General features: G+C 37.7%; 5 protein-coding genes across 5 annotated transcripts; 4 read left to right on the top strand and 1 right to left on the bottom strand.

Moving 5' to 3' along the window:
- Window positions 1–1,341: 1,341 nt before the first annotated feature.
- GGS22DRAFT_153715 (ribonuclease H-like protein) lies at window positions 1,342–2,508 on the top strand. Its single transcript, XM_047959904.1, has 2 exons — window positions 1,342–1,597; window positions 1,656–2,508. Exons 1-2 carry the CDS (start codon window positions 1,559–1,561, stop codon window positions 2,175–2,177), a joined length of 561 nt encoding a protein of 186 aa, XP_047823194.1. The 5' UTR covers window positions 1,342–1,558; the 3' UTR covers window positions 2,178–2,508.
- A 7,243-nt stretch (window positions 2,509–9,751) lies between these two features.
- GGS22DRAFT_153713 (phosphoglucomutase 2) lies at window positions 9,752–12,123 on the top strand. The gene is made up of 5 exons (XM_047959903.1): window positions 9,752–9,974; window positions 10,117–10,214; window positions 10,277–10,480; window positions 10,542–11,555; window positions 11,612–12,123. Exons 1-5 carry the CDS (start codon window positions 9,922–9,924, stop codon window positions 11,902–11,904), a joined length of 1,662 nt encoding a protein of 553 aa, XP_047823193.1. The 5' UTR covers window positions 9,752–9,921; the 3' UTR covers window positions 11,905–12,123.
- A 1,841-nt stretch (window positions 12,124–13,964) lies between these two features.
- On the top strand, window positions 13,965–16,111 carry GGS22DRAFT_153712 (uncharacterized protein). The gene has a single exon (XM_047959902.1). It carries the CDS (start codon window positions 14,428–14,430, stop codon window positions 15,730–15,732), a length of 1,305 nt encoding a protein of 434 aa, XP_047823192.1. The 5' UTR covers window positions 13,965–14,427; the 3' UTR covers window positions 15,733–16,111.
- A 448-nt stretch (window positions 16,112–16,559) lies between these two features.
- GGS22DRAFT_70270 (DUF699-domain-containing protein) lies at window positions 16,560–20,341 on the top strand. The gene is made up of 7 exons (XM_047967851.1): window positions 16,560–16,652; window positions 16,732–17,077; window positions 17,143–17,653; window positions 17,700–18,005; window positions 18,053–19,050; window positions 19,107–19,852; window positions 19,909–20,341. Exons 1-7 carry the CDS (start codon window positions 16,636–16,638, stop codon window positions 20,120–20,122), a joined length of 3,138 nt encoding a protein of 1,045 aa, XP_047823191.1. The 5' UTR covers window positions 16,560–16,635; the 3' UTR covers window positions 20,123–20,341.
- Window positions 20,342–20,665: 324 nt separating this feature from the next.
- Window positions 20,666–21,948, bottom strand: GGS22DRAFT_196924 (G protein-coupled glucose receptor regulating Gpa2-domain-containing protein; the record flags this gene model as incomplete). The annotated part of the gene is made up of 3 exons (XM_047965909.1): window positions 20,666–21,056; window positions 21,109–21,338; window positions 21,406–21,948. The coding sequence occupies 3 exons, from the start codon at window positions 21,946–21,948 to the stop codon at window positions 20,666–20,668; spliced, it is 1,164 nt and encodes a 387-aa protein (XP_047823190.1).
- Window positions 21,949–26,612: the final 4,664 nt, after the last annotated feature.

Below are 26,612 nucleotides of genomic sequence, written 5' to 3'. Positions count from 1 at the left end.
AACAAGGGAGTTCTTAGCTGTTAGTTTGCTCTAAAGTAAATCTATAATAGAAATTAATTCCATGTGACAAGAATTATTACATTTATATTTCCACTCTCGAGTTGATTATGTGTTACTCTTCAACCCACTCAAGACTTCGGGTTTGCTTGTCAATATAAGATGAATATCCCCTATCACGGTCATCCAGTTCAACATGAAAACCATTCGTATCAGCTGAGGCCTAGATCGTCGCTTGGTAGGTACTAATTGATAGAGTCTAGATAGATGTTTTACATATTTACAGATGATATAGTTTTACTGCACTCAGAGGCCTGGAGGTTTGTCGTTGTGATTGATATAATTAAATATGGCTGCCTTCCAACTTTATGTCATGACTAAATAATTCACCCACACATTCGTTTAGGAGCCTGTTCACACGAGAAAACGTAATGTATTTGGTTCATCTCCTATTTCCACTTCCAATTCTATGTGGCCGTGCCCATAAGAAACCAAGTCACGGTCATCATTCAAAAACGCCGAAATTACTCAGTTCACCATCAACGATTTTGTCCACGTTTCCGTCTTCTACAATTGAAACAAATAACATATGGCAGTCCCAACACGATGAAATCGCGACTTACATAGACCTCCCTTCTATCACTCCCGAGAATCCAATCAACCAGCCGCCGTCTTCGACAGAACATTCTGGAATCGAGTCGTATGACATTGGTGAAACCCCTCTAGGACACTTGCCTACAAAACAGATATCTCATACTCCATCTAATTCATCATCACTTCTATCTTCACATTTATACCCTACAATCTCTAGCCCCACGATGACATCTTTATCTATGCATGAATCGACCTACCAATGGCCCGAGTCTTCACCATCTATATCACAGTCAACGTCGGTCAACACCACAACTCAGTCCAAGCCTCAGCATAAGTCCGCTTCGGGAAGATGCCGCCTGAATTCAAAGTGAGAGGGGTCTGTCAAGATGAGAAAGTGATAGAAAGGTGGTGAAGACGCTGGTGTGGCAGTATGAAGTGATAACCCACGTGCCGATACATATAAGACCTGAGTTACCACCTATCCACCTACTTACTTTTTCCTTTTATTTGCGTATATTCTCTTTGTCGCGTATTTCGTAATGTAATGTACTCATTATTAGACTCAAGTCTAGTATTACATGTAGGGATTTATAGTGGTACGGTAATGAATTCAGGGGTTAGGGGCCAGCTACGTTGAAGTTGGATTTGCAACCTAGGTATATATAGGTAGGTAGATATTAAGTTAGAAGGCAGAAGTCGAACATGAGCTATACGCACATTGATGTCAGAATTTATTAAAAAAAATGGTGTGGTCTATTTGCGTATTGGGAGTTAATATGGATGCCTTGTTAAGCCTGTTCACTGCTTATGTAATCGCGTTCTAACACATGATCTTTTTTCATCGCATCGTTCTCCAGAACTGATGAACCATCGTCTTGTCAAACATTAAACGGAAATTCGAGTTTCTTTCGTCTTCTATCCATTATCACCATAAGTCTCAAGCCACTTCTACGAAGTTATAGTAACCATGGCAAGCAACGGAGCGCTAGTATGGATTGATTGCGAGGTAACTCTTCCGGCTTTATCACCTTTGGTAAGACAGTGAAATTGACATACGCTGCTAGATGACAGGTCTCAATCCCGATCAAGAGGAAATTATCGAGATTTTCTGCATCATTACCACAGGCACGCTAGATGTCGTGGACGAGAATGGCTGGGGAATAGTCATCCACCAATCGCAGGAGAGGATGGACAAAATGGATGAGTGGTGCACCCGTACACATGCGAAAAGTGGCTTAACAGCAGCGGTGGTGGCATCAACAGTGACGCCGGAACAGGCGGCAGACGAGCTTCTCGCATATGTCAAGAAGCATATACCAGAGCGAGGTGCACTACTAGCCGGCAACAGTGTCCATGCGGATCGGGCATTTCTTCGAAAAGAGCCTTATAAGAAGGTAGTCGACTATCTGCACCATCGGATCCTAGATGTTAGTTCTCTGAAGGAAGCTGCACGACGATGGTGCCCTAGAGAGATTATACGGAATGCGCCAACGAAACAAGGGTTGCATCAGGCCAAAGAAGATATTCTAGAGAGTATTGCTGAAGCCCGATATTACAAGGATGTCATTTTCAACGGCGCCAGATAGGATAGTAGAAAATGGAATTGTGGGACTAGGGTTTGCCAGTTCAATAAAGTAGAATCGGTGCATGAATTGATTCTCCCAACTTAGGTATTCAGACGATTCGATCAGGTTCCAAGTAAGATTGATGCTATTCGGGACGATATTGACGAAAGTGGCTGACGCGGTATCGGATGAGATGCGATGCGATAAATACGAAAGTCTAGCAAACGCCTGCGCCTGAAGTCGAAATCGCGTGGCAGATTGTTTGGCTCACAATGGCCGCCTCATAGCCCTGTCTAGAACGTAGCAAATGCGAGGTGACCATGATGATTGATAGAATAATTGATGCTTTCCAATAACATGAGAGCTTATTGATAAAGGGGGGAGCGTTTGTATGTGGTATGTCAGCGAAGCTGTACTGTATTTTTACTGTATATCGATGGTGCATCAGCTAGAATTACCATATAAAATACAGTGCGAATTCCCTTGGAAGATTTGGAACTCGATAGACGAGATTCGCCTCTATGGTCACACCCCACACGGAAATGAGATCACCGTACTTGCGCTATTAGATCGATTCTATTTGTTATAACGGGTAGCGTTATCTTTTTTCCTGTTCGTTAAAGTTACGATTTATATTGTAGATTTTATATTAAAGTACCGGTATTTTACCCCATTATTTTTAAAAAATTTTATTAATAAGTTTTTTACGATATTATAATAAATATATTAATTATTACGTTATAATTTATATAATAAAATACGTTAAACGTTTAATTAATCGCGTTTTTTTATTAATTAATATAAAATAAAAATATAATATTTTTAATATATTTTATAATAACGTAATTTTAATATTATTATTAATTTTAATTTATTTACGTAAATTATAAAATAATTTATTAACGTATATTATTATATATATATTTATATTTAATTATTATATTAAATTAACGTTAAATATTTATTTCGATATTTTTTAAAAATTAAAAATATAAGTTTTTATTTTAATTTATTAATTTTTATTATTCGAATTATTTTAAATTAAAATTATTATTTAATTTATATTATTTTAATTATAACGGCATTTATTATTTTATAACGTATTATAAATATTATATTATTAATAATAATTATTAAAAATTTATTAAAAAATAAATTAAAAATCGAAAAAAACTTTTTTTATTTTTATTTTTAAAATTAATTTTTATCGATATATTTAATAATAAAATATTACGCGAAAAACGTTATTATTTTTACGTTTTAAATAATAATTATCGCTTATATTTTTTTATATTAATTTTTAAAAAATAAATTTTTTTTATTAAAATATTAAAACTTTAATTTAAAATAAAACTCGCGAAAAATAATAATAAAAAAACTTTTAATTTTAATTTTAATTTTAATAACGAAAATAAAAAATTAACCGTAAATATTTAATTAACATTAAAAATTATTATTATAACGAATTAATTTATATAATTTTTTTATTATTTTTTTAACGAATTTTACCGTATATTTAAATTATTAATTAAATTTAATATATATTATATTATTTTTTAAAAAAATATAAATAATTTAATATAAATTTTATATATAAATACATTTTTTTTAATATATCGTATAATAATTCGTATAATAATAATTTTAATTTAATATTTTTTTTTATAAATATATATCGTTTTTTCGATTTAAATAATTTAATTTAAATTATTAAATTAATTAAAAATTTTTATTTCGAAATAACCGTTTTTATTTAAAATATTTCCCGTTATTATATTATTAAATTTACCGAAATTAATTATATTTAAATTCGTCGTTAAATTATTAATCGTCGTAAAATCGTTAAAGTTTAAAATAATTTTTAAATTAATTATTTCGAAACGATTAAGTTTTAAATAAATGTTAAAATCGTTAATTTTTATTCGTTATTTATATATATAATATAATTATTAAATAAATTAAATAATAAAAATTTTAAAATAATTATAAATTATTAAAACTTTAAAATATATTTTTTAAAAAATATTTTTATCGAATATATTTTTATTTATTTTATTTAATTTTTTTTTAATAATTAAATCTTTTTATTTTTTAAAAATTTAAAAATTAAAAAAACATCGATATTACTTTTTATTATTAATTATTTTACGGATAAATTTTAATAATACGTAAAAAAACGACGAAAAAATTTCTTTAAATTATAATTAAAAATACGTTTTAATTAAAAAAGTATAAAACGTTTTTATTTTAATAATAATATATTCGAAAAATTTAATAATACGTATTTATACGGTTTTTATAATTTTAATATTTATAATATAATTTTTAATAATATTTATAATTAATATAATTTAAATAATAAATTTAATATATCGTTATATAATAATCAATTAAATAAACGATTTAAAATTATATTAAATAATAATAAAAATATAAAAAAAAATATTATAATATATTAAAACGGGAAATATTTAATATATATTAAAATTTATTTTATTTTTTAATAATTTTTTTAATAATAATTCTTTTAATAAATTTAATGTTATAAATTATATAACGAACGGTAAAATAAATAATAAAATAAATAATAAAATATATTTAAGTTTTAAAAAATATATTATATATTAAATATTAAATAACGGTAAAATTAAAATAAAATATAAAACGTTTTATAATATAAAACGTTATAAAATAAATTATAATATTATAAATATATTTTTTATTATATATTAAAATATAAAATTAATTTAATTATTATTTTTATTTATGAAAAAATATATAATAAATAAGTAATAAATAATAAATTAAATAATAAATAAATATATTTTAATATTAATTATTAATAAATTTTATATATTTTATTTTTATAAATTTTCGTTTATTTTTTTATTTATATCGTTAATATTATAATTTTTCATAATTTATAATAATTAATATATATTTCTTTTTAATATATTTATTTTTTAATTATATTTTTTTTAATTAGTAAATTTTTCTCGAAAAAAATCGTAAATTTCGTAAATTTTCTTTTAAAAATTATTTATTATTTTCGCGAAATTAATTTTTATAAATATTAATATATTAATTATTTTATTAAAAATTTTATTTTTAAATAACTTTCGAATTTATTTATAAATTTTAAACTTATTTTTTTATTATATATAAATAAATTATTTAAAATAATTTTTAATAATTAATTAATAATTTAATTAATAAAAGAAAATATATTTATAAAATAATTATTATTTTTAATATTAATAATAAAAATAAAAAAAAATATTAATATATAAAAAATTTTATAATTTAAAAATAATATATTAAAATTCGGGATTAATATTTTTATAATTAAATATTATAACACGGTTTTAAAAATAAATAATCGTAATTAAATTTTTATTATTTAAAGTTTTTTTTATTTTTAAAAAATTTTTTTTAATTATAATTTACGCGGTAAAAAATAAAACTTTAAATTTTTAATTAAAAAAATTATTAATTAAAAATAATTAATTTTTTTAATGTTTATTTATTATAATTTTAATTTTAATTAAAAAGTTTTTTTTTATATATTAAATTATAATAATATTTTTAAATAATATTTTAAAATTTATTATTTATTATTTTATATTATTAATTTTTAATTTTACGTATTATTTTTTAATAAAATTAAAAGTTAAATATTTAAAAAATAAAAAAATATTAATTCGAACGAAATAAATTTATATAAATAATTTTTTTCCGTATATTTTAAAAATGTAACGAATATTAATATATTATTTAAAATTTTAATAAATATTAATATTTTTTTTAATAAAATTATAATAATTATTTTTAATTATTTTACGATATAAAGTTTTTAATATATAAATGTACGTTTTTATATTAAACTTATAAATATAAATACGTTTAAATAAAGTTTTTTTTTACGTAACGAATATATAAAAAATAAAAAACTTTATAAATTAATAATATTTTAAATATTATATACGTAAAATTTTCGCGAATAATTTTTTATTTAATAATATTATTATTAATTATTATATATCGAAATTTTTATTTAAATTTTAAACTATTAATTTATTTAATAATAATATTAAATAATATACGAATTATTATTAAATTTTAATTTCGAATATAAAAAAAAATATAAAAAATATAAAAGTTATATTCGTCGCGGTTTATTATAATAAAAAAATATTATTTTTATTTAAATTTAATAATATTAAAAGTTAAATTTATTATTATAAATATTCCGCGTTATATTAAAATAATAATAAATTTTTTTAAACTTAAATAAAATTAATAAAAATTATATTATTTTATTAAATTTTAAAACGTTTATATAAATAATTTTATTTTTATATATTAAATTAATTATTAATATTAATAAATTAAAAAATTTTATTAATTTTTTAATTTTATAAATTAAAAATAATTATTATATTAAATTTTTTAAAATTTAATTTTTTTATTATATTTCGAATATTTTTAATAATTTAAATAATAATATATTTTATTTTATAATTTTAAAAAACTTTACGAATCGATAAATTTCCTTTTTTATTTATTAATAAAATTTTAATTTATTTCGAAATTTATTAATTTTAAAATTATATTTAAATTTAATAATAAAAATTATTCGTTATTTTTATACGATTTATATTTTTTTAATTATTATAAAAATATTTATAATTATTTTTTTATATTTTATATTTATTATTTAAATAATAACGAATATAAATATATATTTTATAATTAACCGTAATTCGAATAATTTTCTTTTTACGTTTAAAAAAGTTATAATTCGTTTTTAATTTACGTTTATTTTTTAAATAATATTAATAATAAAATTTTTTTTTATTATATCGTTTTTTTAATTTTTTAATTTATATTAATAATAATAAATAAAAATAATTTAATATTTAAATTTTTTAAACTTTTTAATAAATATTAAAATTAAATTATTAAATATATATTTTCCATTTAACGAAAGAGAAACCCTGGCCGCGCAGTATGGGTACATGGTCGGATCCGCGCAGTAGCGCTAAAATCTACGCTAGCGCATTCGAAAGGTATCTAGAACGCCCCCATTCCGTTCAATCTACTTTGATCAATTGTTTCTCCTTCAAAATGCTATCAAATCTCTTATAATTACGATTAATTGAAAGCTCTCAATCGACTCAATGTAAAAGCTCAATTTCAGCTGTTCATACGCAAAGATGAAGGAGATATCTTCGATTAAAAAGATTCGGGCAGAGGGATAGAATTCTAAGACCTCCGATCGCACTCTAACAGGGACTTCAACTTCAACCAAAGCTCCTATGATGTCACCCTCGATGCAAGCAATGCAACTGGGATGAAACATAGCTCTAATCGTCAGCCTTTGATTGATAGTAATTATCGAGAAATTGATCAAGGATTGGGAGAAGAATAATTGATTGAAGCTGTTCGGTAGGATAGGTGTTCCAAAAAGGTACATTGCGCGAAAAGATACACTTGGCCGCATACGAGTTTGTATGGCGGTCAAAGTACCCCAAGCTATACCTCTTTCGAATTAGCTCTACTGCGCGGATTTGACGATGTACTCATACTGCGCGGCCAGGGTTTCTCTAACGAAAATAACATTTTTCGTTAATATAAAAATTTTACGAAAAATAAAATAAAAATAAAAATTTTTAATTTTATTTAAAATAATAATAAATTAAAAAACTTTTTATCGAATTTTTTAAAATCGTTAATATTTAATAAAATTTTTTAAAAATTAAAAATTTTATCGTTTAAAATTTAAAATTTTAATTATAAAAATAAACGTTTTATTTTAATAAAAATACGTATATTAATTAAAAAAATAAAACTTAATTTAAAATTTTCATAAATATAATTTTTAACGAAAAAATATTAATTTTTAACGAAAAGATATTAATTTTTAACGAAAAAATATTATTAATAAAAATTTTTATTAAATAATTAAAAAACTCGGTTAAAATATATTATACGAAAAAACTTATTAAAAAAATTTTTTTTTAAAATTAAGTTAATTAATCGTAAATAAACTTATAAACTTTTTTAAAGTTTTTATATTTAATTTATATATAATTTTTAAAAAAAAACGATTAATTTTTTAAATATTTAAATTTTTTTAAAAATTTATAAAATTAATTTATAAATATTATATATAAAAACCGTTTATAAATTTATAATTAAATAAAATAAAATATTTAAAAAATAAATAAATTTAAATAAATAAAAAAATTAAAATTAATAAATTAAAAAAAGTTAAAAATTAATAATTATAATATATAAAATTATAATTTTAAAAAATTAATAAATATTTATATTTATATTTATTAAGTATTTATTTTTTTAATTATCGATTTTATTATATTATAAAATAATTTAAACATTATTAATTAATTATAAAATATAATTAAACGTAAAAATATAAAATTTAAATTTTTTATTATTATTTTAAATTAATAAAATAAATAATTAATATTACGTTTTTTTTTATAATTCGAAAATTTTATTTAAAATAAAACTTTTAAAATAACAATTAAACGCGTAATTATAAAATTATTTAATAAATTTAAATATTAATATTTTAAAATAAAACGATTTTTTATCGTAAAAAATTTTCGAAAATATAAAATTTATTAAATTAATAATTAATAATTATTTTCGCCGATAAAATAAAAAAATATATTTTATAATTAATTAAAATTAAATTTCGCGATATTTTAAATAAATTAAATAAAAATAATATTATTATAAATATTTTAATATTAAAAATTTATAATATTAAATTAAACGTGAATTTAACGGTTAAATTTAAATTTACGGTTAAAACGACGTTTTAACGCGATTTTATAAAATATAAAAATCCGGAAAAACGATTTTTTATATACGATAAAAAAAAATAATAATAATTATTTATTAAATTAATAATTAATAAATATTATTTCGATATAAAAAATAAAAAAAAAACATATAATAAATTAAAATTAAAATTTTATATTATTATAAAAATTTATAAAATAAAATATCGTTATAAAAAAATATAAAATCGAAAAATTATAATATTAAATTAACGATTAATTTAATTAATTTAACGGTTAAATAAAATCGTAATTTTTTATTAAATAATATAATAATTATTTATTATAAAATTAAAAAATTATATAATTAACGTAATAACGTATTTAAAAATTAAAAAATTATATAATATATTAACGGTAAATATTAAAAATAAAATCGAAACTTTTAAAAATTAATATATTTATTATATAATTTATAATTTTTTATAAAAATTTTTTAAATATTTTTAAAACGTAATAATAATATAATATATTAAAAAAAAAAATAATTACGCATCGTATAAACGTAATATTTAATTAAAATTATATTATTAATTATATTATTAATAAAACACTTTATTTATAATAACCGCAAGATGTTTAAATAAATATAAAAGGTATAAATAAAAAAATTACTTAAGGTCCACTAATAATGGGGCAAACAGGAGAAGGGATAACGGGACCAGCTGTAACCTGTAGCTTCCACTTTCTAGTAGCTTGGTTTCCCTGTAGACGTTCGCTAACCCCGCCAAACGTCGTCATATGTTTTTTATTGATTCCCCTCATCCCCTATCTCCTATTTAATTTTAAACCTCACAAGCTCTCTTCTGAATGTTGGCATACTAAGCTAACGGCCCTTTAATACCCTCTCTTTTCGTATTGCCGATAGTTCAAGTTTAAAGTTGAAATTCATCATGAGCGTCAAATCTGTTGAGTTCAAGTCGTTTGCCGACCAGAAGCCTGGAACGTATGTGAATAGCTTTCTTTGAGCTACCCCGCTGTCCTTATCCTCATAGCCACCACCAACTATGCCCTGTCACCCACAGAAACAAACGCCACGAGATCGCCCTTCGTTATCCTATTTAGATCGATTATTAATATCCCTTCAGCTCAGGTCTTCGAAAGAAGGTTAAGGTTTTCCAAGAACCTAACTACAGCGAGTCTTTCGTCACAAGCATCCTCCTATCTATCCCGGAGGGTGCCGAGGGTGAGCATAAAGAATACATTCTATATACAAATCGCAATAATCTCTAAATTTAGATATCATAGGTGCATTCCTAGTCGTTGGCGGTGATGGCCGATTCTGGAACCCCGAAGTTATCCAGCTGATTGCGAAGATTGGAGCTGCATACGGAGTCAAGAAGTTGTTAATCGGTCAGAATGGTATTCTGTCAACACCTGCTGCAAGCCATGTCATTCGAAAGCGGAAGGCGACAGGAGGCATTCTCCTGACTGCTAGCCACAACCCTGGTGGTAAGCATAATTATTGAGGCTACTTTGGATACGACTGAATCTCTAACTGCCCACTAAATAGGACCCGACCAAGATTTCGGTATCAAGTACAACTTAGCCAACGGTGGCCCTGCCCCAGAAAGTGTGACGAATAAGATATTTGAGGCTTCGAAGACCCTCACATCCTTTAAGATCGCCGATATTCCCGACGTAGACATTACCACTATTGGAACCAAGACGTACGGCCCCTTGGAAGTCGAAATCGTCGATAGCACGGCCGACTATATGGAAATGCTGAAGGATATCTTTGATTTCCCCTTAATCAAGAAATTCTTCGCCGACAACTCAGACTTCAAGGTGCTCTTCGACGGCCTGCATGGCGTCACAGGCCCATACGGAAAGGCAATCTTCGAGGAAGAGTTGGGCGTCAAGGGCTCCACACAAAACTGTGTCCCAAAACCTGACTTCGGTGGTGGTCATCCCGACCCCAACCTGACCTACGCTCATTCGTTGGTGGAAGCCGTCGATAAAAACTCCATTCCCTTTGGTGCCGCATCCGATGGAGACGGTGACCGAAATATGATCTATGGTGCCGGAGCTTTCGTATCACCTGGCGACAGTCTGGCCATCATAGCTCACCATGCGCAACTCATCCCATACTTCAAGAAGCAGGGTGTCTATGGGCTAGCCCGTAGTATGCCAACGTCAGGTGCTGTAGACCTTGTCGCAAAGGCCCAGGGCCTGAACTGTTACGAGGTCCCAACAGGCTGGAAGTTCTTCTGTGCCTTGTTCGACGCCGACAAGTTGAGCATCTGTGGAGAGGAGAGTTTCGGCACTGGAAGTAACCACATCCGTGAGAAAGATGGCCTATGGGCTGTCGTAGCATGGCTCAACATTATTGCCGGACTGGGAGAAGCTAACCCGGGAACTACGCCGAGCATCAAGCAGATCCAGACTGACTTCTGGAAGACGTACGGCCGAGTGTTTTTCACCCGGTACGACTACGAGAACGTGGACTCCGATGGCGCGAACAAGGTTGTTGGAACTTTGAAGGACCTAGTTGCTGACTCCAGCTTTGTGGGTAGCAAAATTGGAGGTATGTGAACATGACTATATACTGCTATCATCTTGCAATACTAACCTATCTCATAGAGCGCACGGTAACCGATGCCGGAAACTTCTCCTACACTGACTTGGATGGTTCCGTCTCCTCAAACCAAGGACTGTACGCCCGCTTCGATAGCGGCAGCCGTATCGTCGTTCGCTTATCCGGAACTGGTTCATCCGGAGCAACGATCCGTCTATACATCGAGAAGTACAGCAAGGACCCCTCGACATATGCCCAAGATGCCCAGGACTTCCTCAAGGATGAAATCAAATTCGCGACAGGTCTATTGAAGTTCAAGGAGTATGTGGGACGTGACGAACCTGATGTCAAGACGTAGATGGCTGTATGCCTGGGTTAGAATTAGCGCGTGGATTAAAATGTTAAGGCTATGAAAGCAGTTAGCTTTTGGTGATTACCTATGGTGTTGATACACTATGTAATTGACGCCGATATGATCAAAAATAAAATGGACGTAGGTCTAAGTTGGTATTGATATATGCCTTAGTATATGAAGTATTAAGATAATGAAAATATTTGAGGGCATGCTATTAGTAAAGTGTTTTGACATCTGAATATCCTTCTAGATATCTAGGTAGGCATTTACTTCAATTCACTTTAACACGTCAAACTACCCCCAAAGTTCCAATTGAGCCGCTATGCTTAGGTTAAGTCTCGAAGACGTTTAGTAAAACACTTCAGCTCCCTCCAGCCGGGGAACTCAGTTTGCTATCATAATCGCGTTGAAGGGTAAACTTTTGGCCCAAAACATCACCTATGCTCGTATAGGTAGCTGTATGAATGATCTTATAATAGAAATAGGTAGTGTTTCGACGTCGAGCCAAGATCATTGAGGCTAATTCTTCATTTGTAATGGGTTTCGTTACTACTCGAAGAGTAATCATCGAGTTGGTCCCATTGAAAACGCCGATTCTGTCTACATGTAGGTAGATATATAAAAATACCAACTCTTGGCAATCTGGACTTTTGTTTGACTATCGAAGTGCACGTCTGGTTTAGGAAATCTGGAGTTTGGGGATAAGTACATAGTAAGTGGAATAGACACGAGCTATGAATTGCATGTGTTTACGAATTGGGATGTGTGTGTCTCTGTAGAGAAGTGCAGTAAGTGCGCAAGTCGGCGCTTGGCTGCGTCGAATTCCCGACAGGTCGATGTTTTTAGATGACAGGCGTTGAGTTGCAACTTACACCGGCCGTGGAGACCGATGACCGATTTTATGTAAAGTGCAAAATATTCCGATAAGTCCAGCTATTTCCATTGGTTCCGTTCGACTCTACTCAGACTAGACTTCGCATCGTGGTGGTTGTACAAAGAGGAGCGTGGCACTCTTCAATTGCAGTGTATCTAAGGCTCTTTGGATCTTTGGCTCTCTGCTCTTTGGGCTCGGTAGTTGAAGAGGCACCGCAATTTAAGAAAATTGCGGAGGATGGCAACTGCACAGAACGGACCGTATAACAAGTCTTGGCTACATGTTTCTGGGCATCAGTTTCATCCTTACTTAAGAAGTTGATAATATGAAATTGCAGCCCTGGCGATGTTTCATGGGACCTTTGAAGCGGAGTCGGTAAGTGTCAACTCTTTTAATTGGCACATCACATTTGCAGGTAATATCTAGGAGGTAGGGCACATGCAACCTGCAACCTGCAAGCGCAGGCACAAGCACAAGCACACAAGCATACAAGCATCTAGAAAGGTCCGTGACTGAGTAGCCTATCATGCTGTGAGATTGTTTCTCTTTTGGTGATACTTCATTTTCGTGTCCTAGCCTTATCAAAAGGCCCATGTATCATCTATTATGTCTTTCATTCTTCCGTCAGCATGGCGTTGCGGTATATTGCGGACTAAGTAGTTCAGCTTTGCCGATCACCAGCACTATTAATCGGGCTGATCCACTAAGGAATGAAACCGACAAGACCGGTACCGATCTGGAAAAGTGAGATAAGTACTAGGTAAAGTGAGATCTTGCGAACAAAGTGGCAAGACGATCAAGCCCTGCGGTCTGCGGGGAGGTTACCTACGAATGACTCGCTTTCATGACGCAGCTGTGAGGAGAAATCAGGAAGGGAATTAGGAAAAGAATACGGCTTTTACCACGCGGTTGACTGCGGGATTACCCAGTTATCTGTCATCCTGAAGCCAACCAAGCGCTGCCAACGGTTGGCCCAACCTGTCGGATCTAGAGGGGAGCCGTGGCTTAAAAAGTCGGCTGTTCACCTGCCCGAGAGGTATGTATGTACCTGCTGGAGGTAGGAAGCTAGTGTAGGGCAGTGAGGATGGATTTGGTGTTGGTCTAGACTAAGAATAGATTGGAGGACTGCGTACTAGGTAGTAGGGAGGTAGGGGGGCCAAAAATGGAAAACCCAACTTACCCAACTTCGGTATCCTACCTATTACTTACTGACTTACTGACTGACTTACTTACTTACTTACTTACCTACATACTTACACCTACATGATAATTCGTAGGCTCGTAGCATCGCTGCCGTCAAATCAAACAATAGCTTGCGTTACATTAGCGGACGTGCCGTTCAAGTCTAAAGGAGCTTGGTATCACCCACAGTGCTGACGCCGAGCACCAAAATTGTCCACCACCACCTTGCACCTTGTAAAAGCCCGGCCTTCCTTGTACGAGCGCAAATCTGCTGGCCTATCGTTTTCTTGCGCAGCAATAATTTATGCGATAGACCTGAGTGGGCTTACGTGTAAAATCTTTTGAGGGACATTACTCTTCTTTAGTCTTCAGTCTTCAACTAACAAACTCCCTTCTCTCACAATCGCCTTCGCAAAGTCCATGAACAAAAGACTGAAAGAACGATAATCCATCTTAGCGCCACCGCCGCGATGGTGCTCAAAAAGAAAGAAGTCTACACCGTTGTAACGCCAATCCCTACCTTCATACCCCGCCAACTGGCAATCGACATTCTCCACAGCCACGGTGAAGTCATCACCCTCAATCCCCTCGTGCTCGAATACAAGCAGATCAAGGCACCTCGCGATGCAGCTTCCGACGAGTATTTCTCGACCTGGTATGAGATTAACGAGCGAATTCAGTACATCCCCGGCATGGGACGGTTAGGGTCGGGGAAAATCACTTTCAATGGCTGCTTTCATGACCTGCCCTGGGGTCTGCAAACGCACATTTACGCGCCGATGGGCGTCGACCTCCGAAACAAGTATCGCATCGGAGGCAACCAACCGGGAATAGAGGCTCCCGAACCCCAAGAAATGGGATTGGCCGCGCTAGGCGCACCTGCGGACGGGCTCTACCTAAGGGAGGACATCGAGATCAAGTGTAACATCACCATAGTGAACATGGTGAAAGCGCAGATGAAGACAGCGAGCAAAGAGATGGTACAGAGGATCATCAAGAAGGCGGAACTGCTAGACGCCGGCATACTGCAGGCGATGATCGAGGACGGCAAGATGAAGACGTACAACCCGAACGACAGGACATACACAGGCGGTCTGAACGCAGGGATGAAATCGCCACCAATGTCGCCAGCCACGCCCTTCCACCCTCCCATGTCGCCCTCAACGCCATACCAGGTGCCGCGGCCGATCTCGGTGCAGCAAGGGAGCAGGCCCGGAACCGCCAGCTCGCTCAGCTACCCGGCGCACTGGCAGGCCCAATTCCAACAGCTCAACGGCGGCTACGACCAGACCAAGATGCACCAGCAATATGCCGAGTTGCCGGCCAGCCAAAGCGCGGTCCCCACTAATCCATCCCAGGGCATGATCATGGAACTCCCCGGAGACTTCCACCACCCGCAATCATCGCCGCATCTACAGCCGCCTCACCCGTCCCCCACGTACCCACACCAAGGCCGGAACTCCCCCGCCTCGCTGCAGTCGCACTCCCCGGAACCGCACAAATCGTGGAGCTGGTCGCAGAGCCAGCCTAGCCCGTCGCTTGTGGGGTCCCGCCCGACGTCGTACTCGTCCGACGCGAGTAGTGCGGGCTTCGCGTCCCCGGGCCTGGACCATAAGGGCTTTGCGGCGGAGCTGCCGACGCATCAGGAGACGACGGAGGAGTACCATCAGCAGAATCAGGGGGGCGGGAGGGGCGGCGCGTATAGATCGGATTCTCATGCGGGCAGGGGGTATGCTTATAATCCGGCGGATTATGCGCAGGTGAGGAGGGGATGAGAAGATGGGAATGGGCGTAGGGGTAGGGGTTGGGAGAGAGGGAAAATGGATGGGTGAATGGGATATGGATAGACGGATTGGGGGCTTCTCTTGGGTAATGCCTACTACGACTTAACCTTGGATCGGCGTGTGATATCACGGACGGGATTTGCTTCTGTCGAGACGACATTTTGGGATGCCATTTATCGTCTTGTTTTTTTGTTCGACTTGGATCGGTCGTTGGGCGTTGCGTTGCGTTGTATGTACGAGGGAACCCTTGGAGCGCGATGATTTTTTTTTGATTGTTGCCGGTTGGTTACGCGACGAAAATGTGATCTTGTGTATTGTCACATCCATACCTACCTAGTACCATACCCAGAATCCAGTACTTTTGTTTGCATGCTGTGGCATCCGTGATGTGCTGTGTGTACGTGTGACCTCGCATTCTCGCGTCCTCGTAAGCTTAGAAGGCTTTCGACGCTATTGCGCTCGATCTACATAAGATTGCTCTTTTAGTAGTCGGTTAGGATATGGATTGCTTGCGTGTGCCTATTAGCTTACGTTAGGGAAATATTGTCCCTACGAAGACAACGGATAGATTGCTTCTTGAGAGTTCAAAGTACGCTATCTACCGAGATAGTATTCTCGTGAATCTGTATTCCTTTAACGAAGTATTAGATAGAATTTCCGTATATGCAATAAAAGTATTTAATTAGTTATCCATCAGAAATCAAAGTTGGTGTGACATAGAGTTCCACTTTAAATAAAGCTAGTGGGGTTACCGCTCGGCAGAATCTTTCACCGCCCGGCAGAATAATGTTTCTCTAGAACTTTTTCTTTTGCGCCAACTTTGAAGATCGAAGTAGTTGAAGAAGTAGACGAGCTTCGACTTTAGAGAAATCTACGTAGGAATAGGACGGCAATATGTCGCGGAAAGCTGTGTAAGTAGCATTTGTACAATTGAATCTACAATGTCCATTAGTCTGTCCATTTCTTTTTTTGCTAATTACTTTCTCATAGAGACTCGCGCATTCCTACTCTAATTCGAAATGGCCTCGCCGAGCACAAGCGAAGCTTCTTCGTCGTCGTCGGCGACCATTCCAAAGATGCCATTGTCAAACTTCACTTCATAATGTCCCAAGCTGACTTGCGGCAAAACAAGTCAGTTCTTTGGGCCTACAAGAATAAGCTCCTCGGCTTTTCCAGTCACCGGAAGAAGCGAGAAAACAAGATCAAGAAGGAAGTCAGCCGCGGTATCAGAGATGCGAATACGGAAGATCCCTTCGAGCTTTTCGTTTCGCTTCATGACGTCAGATATGTTTACTACAAAGAGACCGATAAGATTCTAGGTAGAACATTTGGAATGGTAAGGAGTTGCGATGACGATGATGTCCGTTATATGCGCGTGCGGAAACTAATCCTCGTGGGTAGTGCATCCTTCAAGATTTTGAGGCCCTCACCCCGAATACTCTAGCGCGCACTATCGAGACCGTCGAAGGAGGAGGTTTGGTTATCTTACTATTGAAAGGAATGGACAGTTTGAGGCAGCTCTACACACTTTCAATGGACGTACATTCACGATACCGAACCGAAGCCCATCACGATGTCGTCGCGAGATTCAACGAACGATTCCTACTTTCTTTGGGCCGATGCGAGTCTTGCCTGGTCATTGACGACGAATTGAACGTCTTACCGATATCTGGGGGAAGAGGAGTCAAGCCTTTACCGCCAATAGAAGAGTCAAAGTCCCCGGAGGAGATCGAACTAGAGAAAATCAAGGATTCGCTCCAAGATACACAACCAATAGGATCCCTAGTCAAACTTGCGCGGACAAAAGACCAAGCGGAGGCGTTGATTACGTTCGTTGATGCTATATCCGCTAAAACGCTTCGTAATACAGTATCCTTAACAGCTGCTCGTGGTCGCGGAAAATCAGCTGCATGTATGTATGCTCACATCCCCCTAAAGTGAAGAGCTAACAGGAATAGTGGGTGTTGCTATCGCGGCTGCCGTATCTTACGGCTACAGTAACATTTTCGTCACATCTCCCTCCCCAGAGAATTTGGGCACACTATTCGAATTCGTATTTAAAGCGTTCGATGCGTTGAACTATCAAGACCATACAGATTATTCTATCATCCAATCCACAAACCCAGACTTCAAAAAGGCGATTGTTAGGGTCAATATCTTCCGAAACCATCGACAGACTATCCAGTATATCCGACCGCAAGATGCACATGTGCTCGGACAGGCCGAGCTTGTCATCATTGATGAAGCGGCGGCGATTCCACTGCGTACGTTCTGCCCCTTAATCCAGTATGCGTGTGCTAATATTTGGTAGCATTGGTTCGAAAGCTCCTAGGTCCTTATACAGTCTTCATGGCCTCTACGATAAGCGGTTATGAAGGTACTGGACGTTCGCTATCACTAAAACTCATCAAGCAACTAAAAGAGCAGGCTGCGACGAGCGTAGCTCAGGATGGCGAGACACGAAGCCCAAGATCCCTCAAAGAAGTCACCCTCGCTGAACCGATTCGTTACGCGAAAGGAGATGCAGTTGAGAAGTGGTTAAACGCTCTTCTCTGCTTAGATGTTACGCCCTCGAAACCCAAAAATAACATATTCCCCGATCCATCCCAGTGTCAGCTCCTACACATCAACCGCGATACCCTATTCTCCTTCCACCCAGTACCAGAGAGGTTTCTGCGACATATGGTGGCCCTTTTCGTAACTAGCCACTATAAAAATACCCCAGATGACATGCAACTCATGAGCGATGCTCCAGCGCATGAACTATTCGTTTTAACCTCATCAACTATCCAAGACAACGGATTACCTGAGCCTTTGTGCGTAATTCAAATAGCACTTGAAGGTAATATCAGCAAGCAGAGTGTAATGGCAGGCTTGGACAGGGGTCAGCGACCTGCAGGTGATTTGATTCCTTGGCTAGTCAGCCAACAGTTCCAAGATGATTTTGCTTCTCTATCAGGCGCTCGCATAGTTCGGATAGCAACCCACCCAGATTGTGTGTCAATGGGCTATGGAACGAAAGCTCTCGAGCTTTTAATCGACTACTATGAAGGCAAATTCATCAACCTGGGAGAAGACAACGAGCCCCAAACTAAGAAGGCAGCCAATGTCATTCCTGACCATATGAATAAGGATCGCGGTCTTCTTCTTGAAGATATCAAGGTTCGAGATATCGAAAAGATGCAGCCCCTATTCTCGAGATTATCGGAACGCAAGCCAGAGGACCTCGAGTATGTTGGTGTGAGCTACGGTTTAACTCAACCCCTCCATAAGTTTTGGTCGCGCGCCGCCTTTGCACCTGTGTACTTGGTAAGACATTTTACTCGTATCACGTGGCCGAAAGATTTAGACTAATAGTGTTATAGCGACAAACAGCCAATGATCTTACAGGCGAGCATACTTGCGTGATGCTTAGGCCACTAAAAGATGACCGAGAATGGCTCGGAGCCTTTGCCTCTGATTTCCACCGCCGTTTCCTTGCCCTACTCTCCTATAAATTCCGAGAATTCCTCTGCGTTCTCGCATTGAGTATAGACCAGTCTGCTACAGCAGGCGCTCAATTGGATCCATCGAACCAGCTACCCGAATTGACTAAGTCAGAGCTGGATAGATTGTTAACACCTTTTGATTGCAAGAGATTGGAATCTTACACGAGGGGTGTACTGGATCACCATGCCATCCTCGACCTCGTTCCTAAGCTCGCAGATCTATACTTTACAGGTCCTTTAAAACCAAGCGTCAAGCTTACGGGTGTGCAACGGGCCCTCTTGCTAGGTATCGGTTTACAACGGAAAGATGTGGGCGCCATATGCACAGAACTGTCTTTGGAGTCATCCCAAGGCTTGGCTATGTTCATGAAGATCATCAGGAAAATCACAGCACATTTCTCATCGCTGATCTCATCAGCTGTCGAGGCGAATATGCCGAAATCTGATGCGATCGGAGTCAGCAGAGAAAATGCATCCGGTGTCCACGATGACGAGGCCGTAAACGACAAATACGCGCCGTTGGAAATGAGTCTAGATGCTGAGCTGGACGAAGCCGGTGACGAGGCATTACAGGAATTGCGCGCAAAGCAGAGGGAGCTTATAGATTCTCTTCCCCTCGACCAGTAAGACTAACCCATCCTCAAACTCAATGAACACATATACTTACACCTGGTCCCAGATACGAGATCGAGGGCGATGCGCCCGGCTGGGAAGAGGCAGAGAAACAGGTCTTAAGAGCGACCAAGGAAGGGCGCTCCAACCCGGTCGTCAGTGTGAAGTCTAAGCAGAGCAAGCGGAAAGCCGGCGTGACGGCAGCAGAGGTCTACGAGGAGGCGTTCGGGGAGAAGAAGCATAAAAAGGCTAAGAAATCTAGGAAAGGCGGAGGTGACTAAGCGGTCGTGTAATCTAGACGTTGATGAAAGCTCGGGGGGTTGGGTGCGTGTATATACATTTGATGTCGCAAAATGATACCAGGTTTTAGATATACGGAACGGGCGAGTCTCGGTTTCTTTATGGTTTAAGGGTGTTTCTGACAGTTTTCTCATAGTGCACTGTTCAGTATGAGAGTCTTCAATAGGGGGTTCTTATTACCTAATCCTATGCCACTTTACAGCGTCAAGTTCGGATGGGACCAATCAGAAGCGTTGATTCGTATTAACAAGGTAATGTGGTTAATATTATATAATCAATTAGACATGAAATGTATTCCTTATCGTAGCAGCAAAAAGTAAGTACCTAGGTAGATTAGAGGAAATGACAGGGCATGAGAGAAGCGGTAGTATATGCCCAGATGGTATAGGATGGTTTTTACAACATTTCAGGGGGTTGAAGTTTTGAGAAGTTTGTTACCATGTTAAATTTAAAACTCTAACAGCAGGATCGGATCAATGATCTATTAATTATGTACGTTTTGCTAGCAATAATTCGGTTCCAAGCTAGGATTTCGTGTCCCCTGCCGTTGCTGTTGCATAATATTCTTGTGTGTTCTTTCCAGAGTTGCCAGGTCCGCTTTCCACGTCCGCAAGCTCGACTTTCACGGTTCTCTCCATCTTGATCCCCCCAATACTCCCGAAGCCATTATTAGCCAGGATGGACTCCGTACTGCTCTGTCTTTGGAAGCCGGCGTCCTTGGCATGACGTGTACCGTTGCCCGTGTTTACCCCGGATCGACGACCATAAACGTTTAATTCGTCGAAGAGGAGCGCTCGCCGCGTGATTGTATAAAGGACGGTATCTACCCAGCCGGAGCACGTGAAAAGACCGCCGGCGAATAGATAATACCCATCGGACGGGGTATTGTTTGACATACTGGCCATTCTTCCAGCACTTCAGGGGGGATTAGTCTAAACTGTCGAGGAATTGGCTCAGGACAACTTACGCTAAAGGAAGACTCAAGAGTGTGTAAATTATTGCGTACGCCAACATAGCCGCTCGTGCCCTTCGTAGACTCTCCACGTTCCGACCTGACATCATAGCTTCTCTGCGTCTAAGGCGGTATAGATAAAAGAAGCATAGGGCGTAAATTAGAATAGAGCCGAATTCGACGATGAAAATCCAGATATAATGCAGCGAAAGACGCAGTCCTTCTCTGTCCGTTTGTATCCAGCACTAAATCCAGGGTTAGATTACCGGTATTCACCATGATTTGATGGTCTCTTGTTAGATTTTCACTCACCCAGACTCCGGCTCTCATGAACACAAACCGCCCGCCAATAATTGGCGCCAGGCACGTAAGACCCACGGACAACCCCCAAACACCAAGCACACAAGCAACGAAGGCCCCGTGAGATAAACTCTTCGAGAGGATGACTTGGTACGTCGTATGGACCGCGATCGCGAGGACGAAAAAGGAGCTGCCGACATCCCCAAGCTGAATCAACCACCCCTGCGCAAAACACGAACTATTCGGCCCAACGATCCGACGCTCCGTTACCCAGTGAAACGAGATCAAAAACCCGAGCGCTTGGATGAGGTCGGCGAGAATGAGCTGGTAGATGAGGACGATCGACTGGTTGCGGCTAACGGGACTGCTGTAGTGGGATTTCCACGTAAACATGCGCCATGTTATGAAGCCTAGAAGCGTCGTTGTGAAAACCAGCGAGATGGCGGCGAGGGTTCCTATAACGAGAAGTCCGTTGTAGGTGTGGGTGTCCATGGATAAGAGGCTGTACGGCGCCTCGAAGTAGGATAACGGTATTCCTTCGCTGTTCGTCGCCATCTTGTCGTTTCCAGCTTGATCGACGATCAAGAGCCGTTACCGTTACTGATAAATGCGGTTATGAATATCGACCCAGGCGCGTTACACGAATCACAATGATCTATCTCCAGCCAAAACAATTGCCACGGCGAAAGTAGGTAAATAGCCATACAAGCCTTCGAGGCTCTATAGACTATCGACGAACGTATAAGCTTCCATACCCCTACCACGTCAGAAAAGAAGAATTTCTAGTGAAATTCCGAAGGAAGATTACTTGGGCATTCTTTTAATAACCTAGGTAGCACGACTAGAGAACATCGTTTAGATCTAACCCCGGATCTAGTACGGTGCTTTAGATGTTCATTTATGTGGATTTCAATGCAGTCTAAAAGGAGACAAGCAATACACACGGACCCGGGGACGTGAGTAGAGGGCATCCGGGGGGGCGAAGGGGGGCGAGGGGGGCTAGTTCTCTAGGTATATTAAAGTAGGACGAACTGAACGAGATATTGTTATTCGCCATCCGTTCCACAACAGATCCTACATAGGTGATCAGTGGTGGAAAAAAACTGTATATGCCTTCAATATCCTGACTATATTAGCAGGCAGTCAAAAAGTTTGTTTTGACTAATGTTTTGCAGCAGTTTCGATATGGCCGCGTCCGACTGAAGTTACCTCGACACTGCATTAGTCCACTCGCGGGTTTCACATTCCCATCTCCCCCAAGACATTATGTGCATTTACTGGTTTGCCATTAGTTGGTTATACGAGGGTCCGCTAGTGGAGATGGACGAATCACCATCTACGGTAAGGTCTTCGGCACTTATTTCTGGGATACGACCTTTCCACGTTACCAGGTACCATCTGAGAAATGTCACATAAGGATGGCTAGTATGTGAGTGCATAGTAGACTAGCAGAACTAGCAGCAACCCCAGACCTTGAAGTCTCGAACTACACGGTTGAGATATACTACGGTGCGCTAAATCCGCATCGCTTAGTAGTATATTCCCAACGGAGAGGACGATACTAACGGCAGGTCTAGCAGCAACCGTCTATTCTCGAGTAAATCCTCATGCTAGCCCTATTTATCATGAGTATGCGCACGATCATTTACGCCAAGACATCAGAGGTTCGCCAACATATGCAGATGCGTTACTGAGCAATAAGATTTCCGGAAATAATAAGATCTTGGTTGAGCATTGATCGGGTTCAGGGGATGTTCATTACTCTTATCGGTAGTCTCCGTGGAGTTCGTCGATCGAGTCATTTCCGCCGCAAATCGCTGCTGGGTATGCTTGTCGTTAATTATATAAGCAACCATCGAATCTCGACGTTGTGTCAAATTATTCCATGCATACATACCTATGGTTCGGAGGAGGGGACGAATTCCGGCGTACCGCGAGCTACGGTGGCATTCGAAAATGGAAGGTCAAAGACTCCTCGCAGCCTTATAATCATGTTCGAAAGTGTAGGGCCAAGATATTTATCGCACATATATAAACGAAGCCTGCTCTAGCGACGGGGAGAAGCCGTAGTGTCTTTCACAGACGTCAACTTTCAAGAACTTCGGGACCGGCGAGCCACGCCGCCACTGTACGCCATCCATATTCTGACTTGGGCAAGCAGGGCGCGTTCAAATTTGCAGGCATACCCAAGGTAACCTTCCTTTAATCCGGTGCCCCACACGTCATAGCTCTCGGTCAGGAGTTCGACAGGCTTCACTAGCACTAGCACTATGTAAGGCGTAGTGTAGTGTAGTCGAGTTCTCTCCAGACGAGCCCCGGATTATAGTAGCGGACTATTATTTTGACGTCGTTTAGGAAATGGGGAATTTAATTCCCTTTTTTCAAGAGATCTCCTCGGAAGTTCCATGATCGCGTACAAAGGTATTATGTACGTTACATCCATAATGTTCGTGATGCGGCTCAAACTTACCAAGCCCGGCGATGTTACCGTGTGAATGAATATCGGCAAATGATGATGCAGTATATTATATATACTGGAGGCAGGATCGAGATTCTAAGGTCCGGCATTGAAAACTCTTATTCTATTATGTAAAGATCAGATGTGATTCGCTTCACACGTTCCGTAGCACGAATACTCGACGAGTTAGAATTTCACGTGTGCTTTTCTCATGTCCCCTGTTAGCCCATACATGCAACACGTGGGAACAAGCTTACATTGTATGTAAAACAATCCAGGAACGATAGTTAGAGTTATGAAGACCTGGATGGTTAGTCTGACTTGCATACGACGAAGCCAAATATGTAGATGGCGCAATAACAACGCGGAAGGGCATTCCGTGGCCCGAGCATCGCGCGAAAAGTTGTCGAGGTCATACCACGCGCATAGTAGTACGAATCAGAGACAGGAAGACCCTGTTTTTGTACATGACGGTCGAATTGGCATTGGGTCGAAATGACTGGGGAAGACCCCTGATTTTGACGTCTGCCTTTCCTAGACAAGTTAGAATATCCGACATACCACCGCGAAATATGTCAAGCAATTTTGGAGACGAGCTCTCGGTTCTCACACTATTACATATTCGCGAGTAGCGTCTGCGTTAATCATTGATGCCTGACAAGCGAAGGCACTTTTGACATTTTGTCATAAGTTGACGTCCACCCTTAGCCGATGCTAACGGGCGGATAAGAGATTATTACCACTACGGTAGGATATATCTTGAATCTATACCAATTCATATGCAAGAATCAGGATCCATGTGTCCATCGGAAAATCAACTCGCCTGTGATGACCGCATATGCAGTTCATCGTCGATCATAACAGTATCTACCTACATGTAGAGGCATGAGGTATCACGTGATAGTTCCGACGAACTTTTCAAGGGGTAGGGGAGTAAGTCGTTGACCTAGGGGGCTATTCGAAGGATTCTTCTATGGTGAAACGAAATTTCGCCTTGAGATAGTAGAGAACCATACCATTTAACCATCCTCCTCGACTCACATCCGTCTTCCGTTCTCTTAGTCATTTGGAGAGACGCTAGGTATGTAATGCTTCGCCTGTTAGATCCCATATCTTGTTCAGATACGTACCTACCTAGGTACTAGGTAGTTAGACTCGTTGATGTCGTCTTGTGACTCGAAAACACCTGGAGAAGTGTCTAAAAGCAGTGCTTCAGGCATGAACTTCTCTTTCGTCCTTCATGCCGAACACATTTACTTGTAGTTGAAACGGGTGTAAAACAGTCATCCTGTAAATGACCGCTAAGGATATTCAAACTTGATAGAACCAATTGTATATTTTGAGGGGGCATTTTTTGACTCACATTTGAAAGGTGAAGCTCATACAACCTTGATATTAATAGGATTCAGCCAAATCACGCGATGTCCTACTGTGGCATTGTGTTGGATTTCCGAGTGAAGAAAAACTTCAGGGGTAAGTCTTGCTATCTTCAAAGCATGCCTTGGATCGACAACCAAGACTTCATTAGTCCCCCAGAAAATGAAATAATTAGAAAAGCTTTTTTCATGTGTAAAATGGAATTTAAGCATTCTGAAGTGGATAGGTCCGGGGAAAACAAGGGAACGCTGAAGTCGGTCAGTGATTAGCAGTTAATTAGAGAATTTCCATCCCGTTATGGGTCGACCCAGGCCTTGCTCCGCGGCGATCAGTTGAATCAAGACTACCAAGGCGCGCATCCTCGATAGTAGCAGAGAACCTGGTCCAATTCGCACCACTCCAAGGTTGTCGTCACATCCAGTCGGAGGTTGAAGTGCCAAGTAGAAGCAAGTATGGTTCCGAAAGTGCCACGCGTCCATACCACCCTAATCATGACGTTTTGTCGCGACTTAAATCTGTCTTGAGTTACAGAGTAGATATAGAACCATTCATTGTCATGCTCCTCGGCGTGAGCAGCAACACTAGATTTCGCAAGTGACGTGATGTGATGTCCAGCTTCTTACTGTCAACCCGTATTGTCGGTGTCGTTTCAATTGACTTTGAAGTAGCGTTGACATTCGAGAGCGACCTTGAGTGGTTGGTGGCATACGCATTCCTTTGGACCTGGCTTTATGGAAATTATCCTGGGGTCGTGTTGGACTTGAAACGGTCCCAACCTCTATAATAGATCCATAGCATCAGATGAGGCTGGCTATAAATCCGCGAGGATGCTTGCGTAGTTGTCAAGATGCCTGCCCAGAAAGTCCACAACATCATCCACACCGGTCGGCGAATGGAACCTATGTCCCCCATCAGGATATTATTATTTCCACTCGACTTGGGCACGGTACCCACGCAGCGTCTCTCGCAAGCCTCGGCCGCTCTGGACTGGGACAAGCGGGTCGTTGACGTAGTGCTCGAGTGAAATGTGTGTATTTTTAATAACATGATCGAGGTTGGTGATATCCCGGAGAGCCAGTGACCGGTGAACGGAAGTCGACACGAGAAGTCGATAAAGGCACCAAGTTTCTTTCCTGCCGTTAAGAGAACGTCCATCTAGCTGCGCAGCTTCATCTGACGGAATGCGAAGGGTTGTGTGGACTACCTGCTTAAGCCCAGCAGTCTATAATCCTCATTTCAAGACGACATCTCTTACATCTCGGACGTCCGTCGAATCATTGTGGCCATGTATCGGGCAAGCTAGCGCACTTGCGCGTGGAGACTTCAGAGAAGGCTTCGATGAGAGTAAGGTAGCAGGAGTCGGACGAGTAGGTAGTCTAGCGAT

This window comes from Annulohypoxylon maeteangense (genome assembly GCF_022496945.1).
Source record: "Annulohypoxylon maeteangense strain CBS 123835 unplaced genomic scaffold GGS22scaffold_2, whole genome shotgun sequence".
NCBI lineage: Eukaryota > Fungi > Ascomycota > Sordariomycetes > Xylariales > Hypoxylaceae > Annulohypoxylon > Annulohypoxylon maeteangense.
Note: the sequence above shows the minus strand (reverse complement) of the source record. Positions and strands in the feature narration are given on the sequence as shown.

Coding starts and splice junctions, on each gene's coding strand:
- GGS22DRAFT_153713 (XM_047959903.1), top strand. CDS start 9,922: ATGAGCGTCAAATCTGTTGAGTTCAAGTCGTTTGCCGACCAGAAGCCT. Junction 10,481..10,541: donor TGCTAGCCACAACCCTGGTG/GTAAGCATAATT, acceptor CCCACTAAATAG/GACCCGACCAAGATTTCGGT. Junction 11,556..11,611: donor TGTGGGTAGCAAAATTGGAG/GTATGTGAACAT, acceptor CCTATCTCATAG/AGCGCACGGTAACCGATGCC.
- GGS22DRAFT_153715 (XM_047959904.1), top strand. CDS start 1,559: ATGGCAAGCAACGGAGCGCTAGTATGGATTGATTGCGAG. Junction 1,598..1,655: donor TAGTATGGATTGATTGCGAG/GTAACTCTTCCG, acceptor ATACGCTGCTAG/ATGACAGGTCTCAATCCCGA.
- GGS22DRAFT_70270 (XM_047967851.1), top strand. Junction 18,006..18,052: donor AGCGGCGGCGATTCCACTGC/GTACGTTCTGCC, acceptor AATATTTGGTAG/CATTGGTTCGAAAGCTCCTA. Junction 19,853..19,908: donor GATTCTCTTCCCCTCGACCA/GTAAGACTAACC, acceptor ACCTGGTCCCAG/ATACGAGATCGAGGGCGATG.
- GGS22DRAFT_153712 (XM_047959902.1), top strand. CDS start 14,428: ATGGTGCTCAAAAAGAAAGAAGTCTACACCGTTGTAACGCCAATCCCT.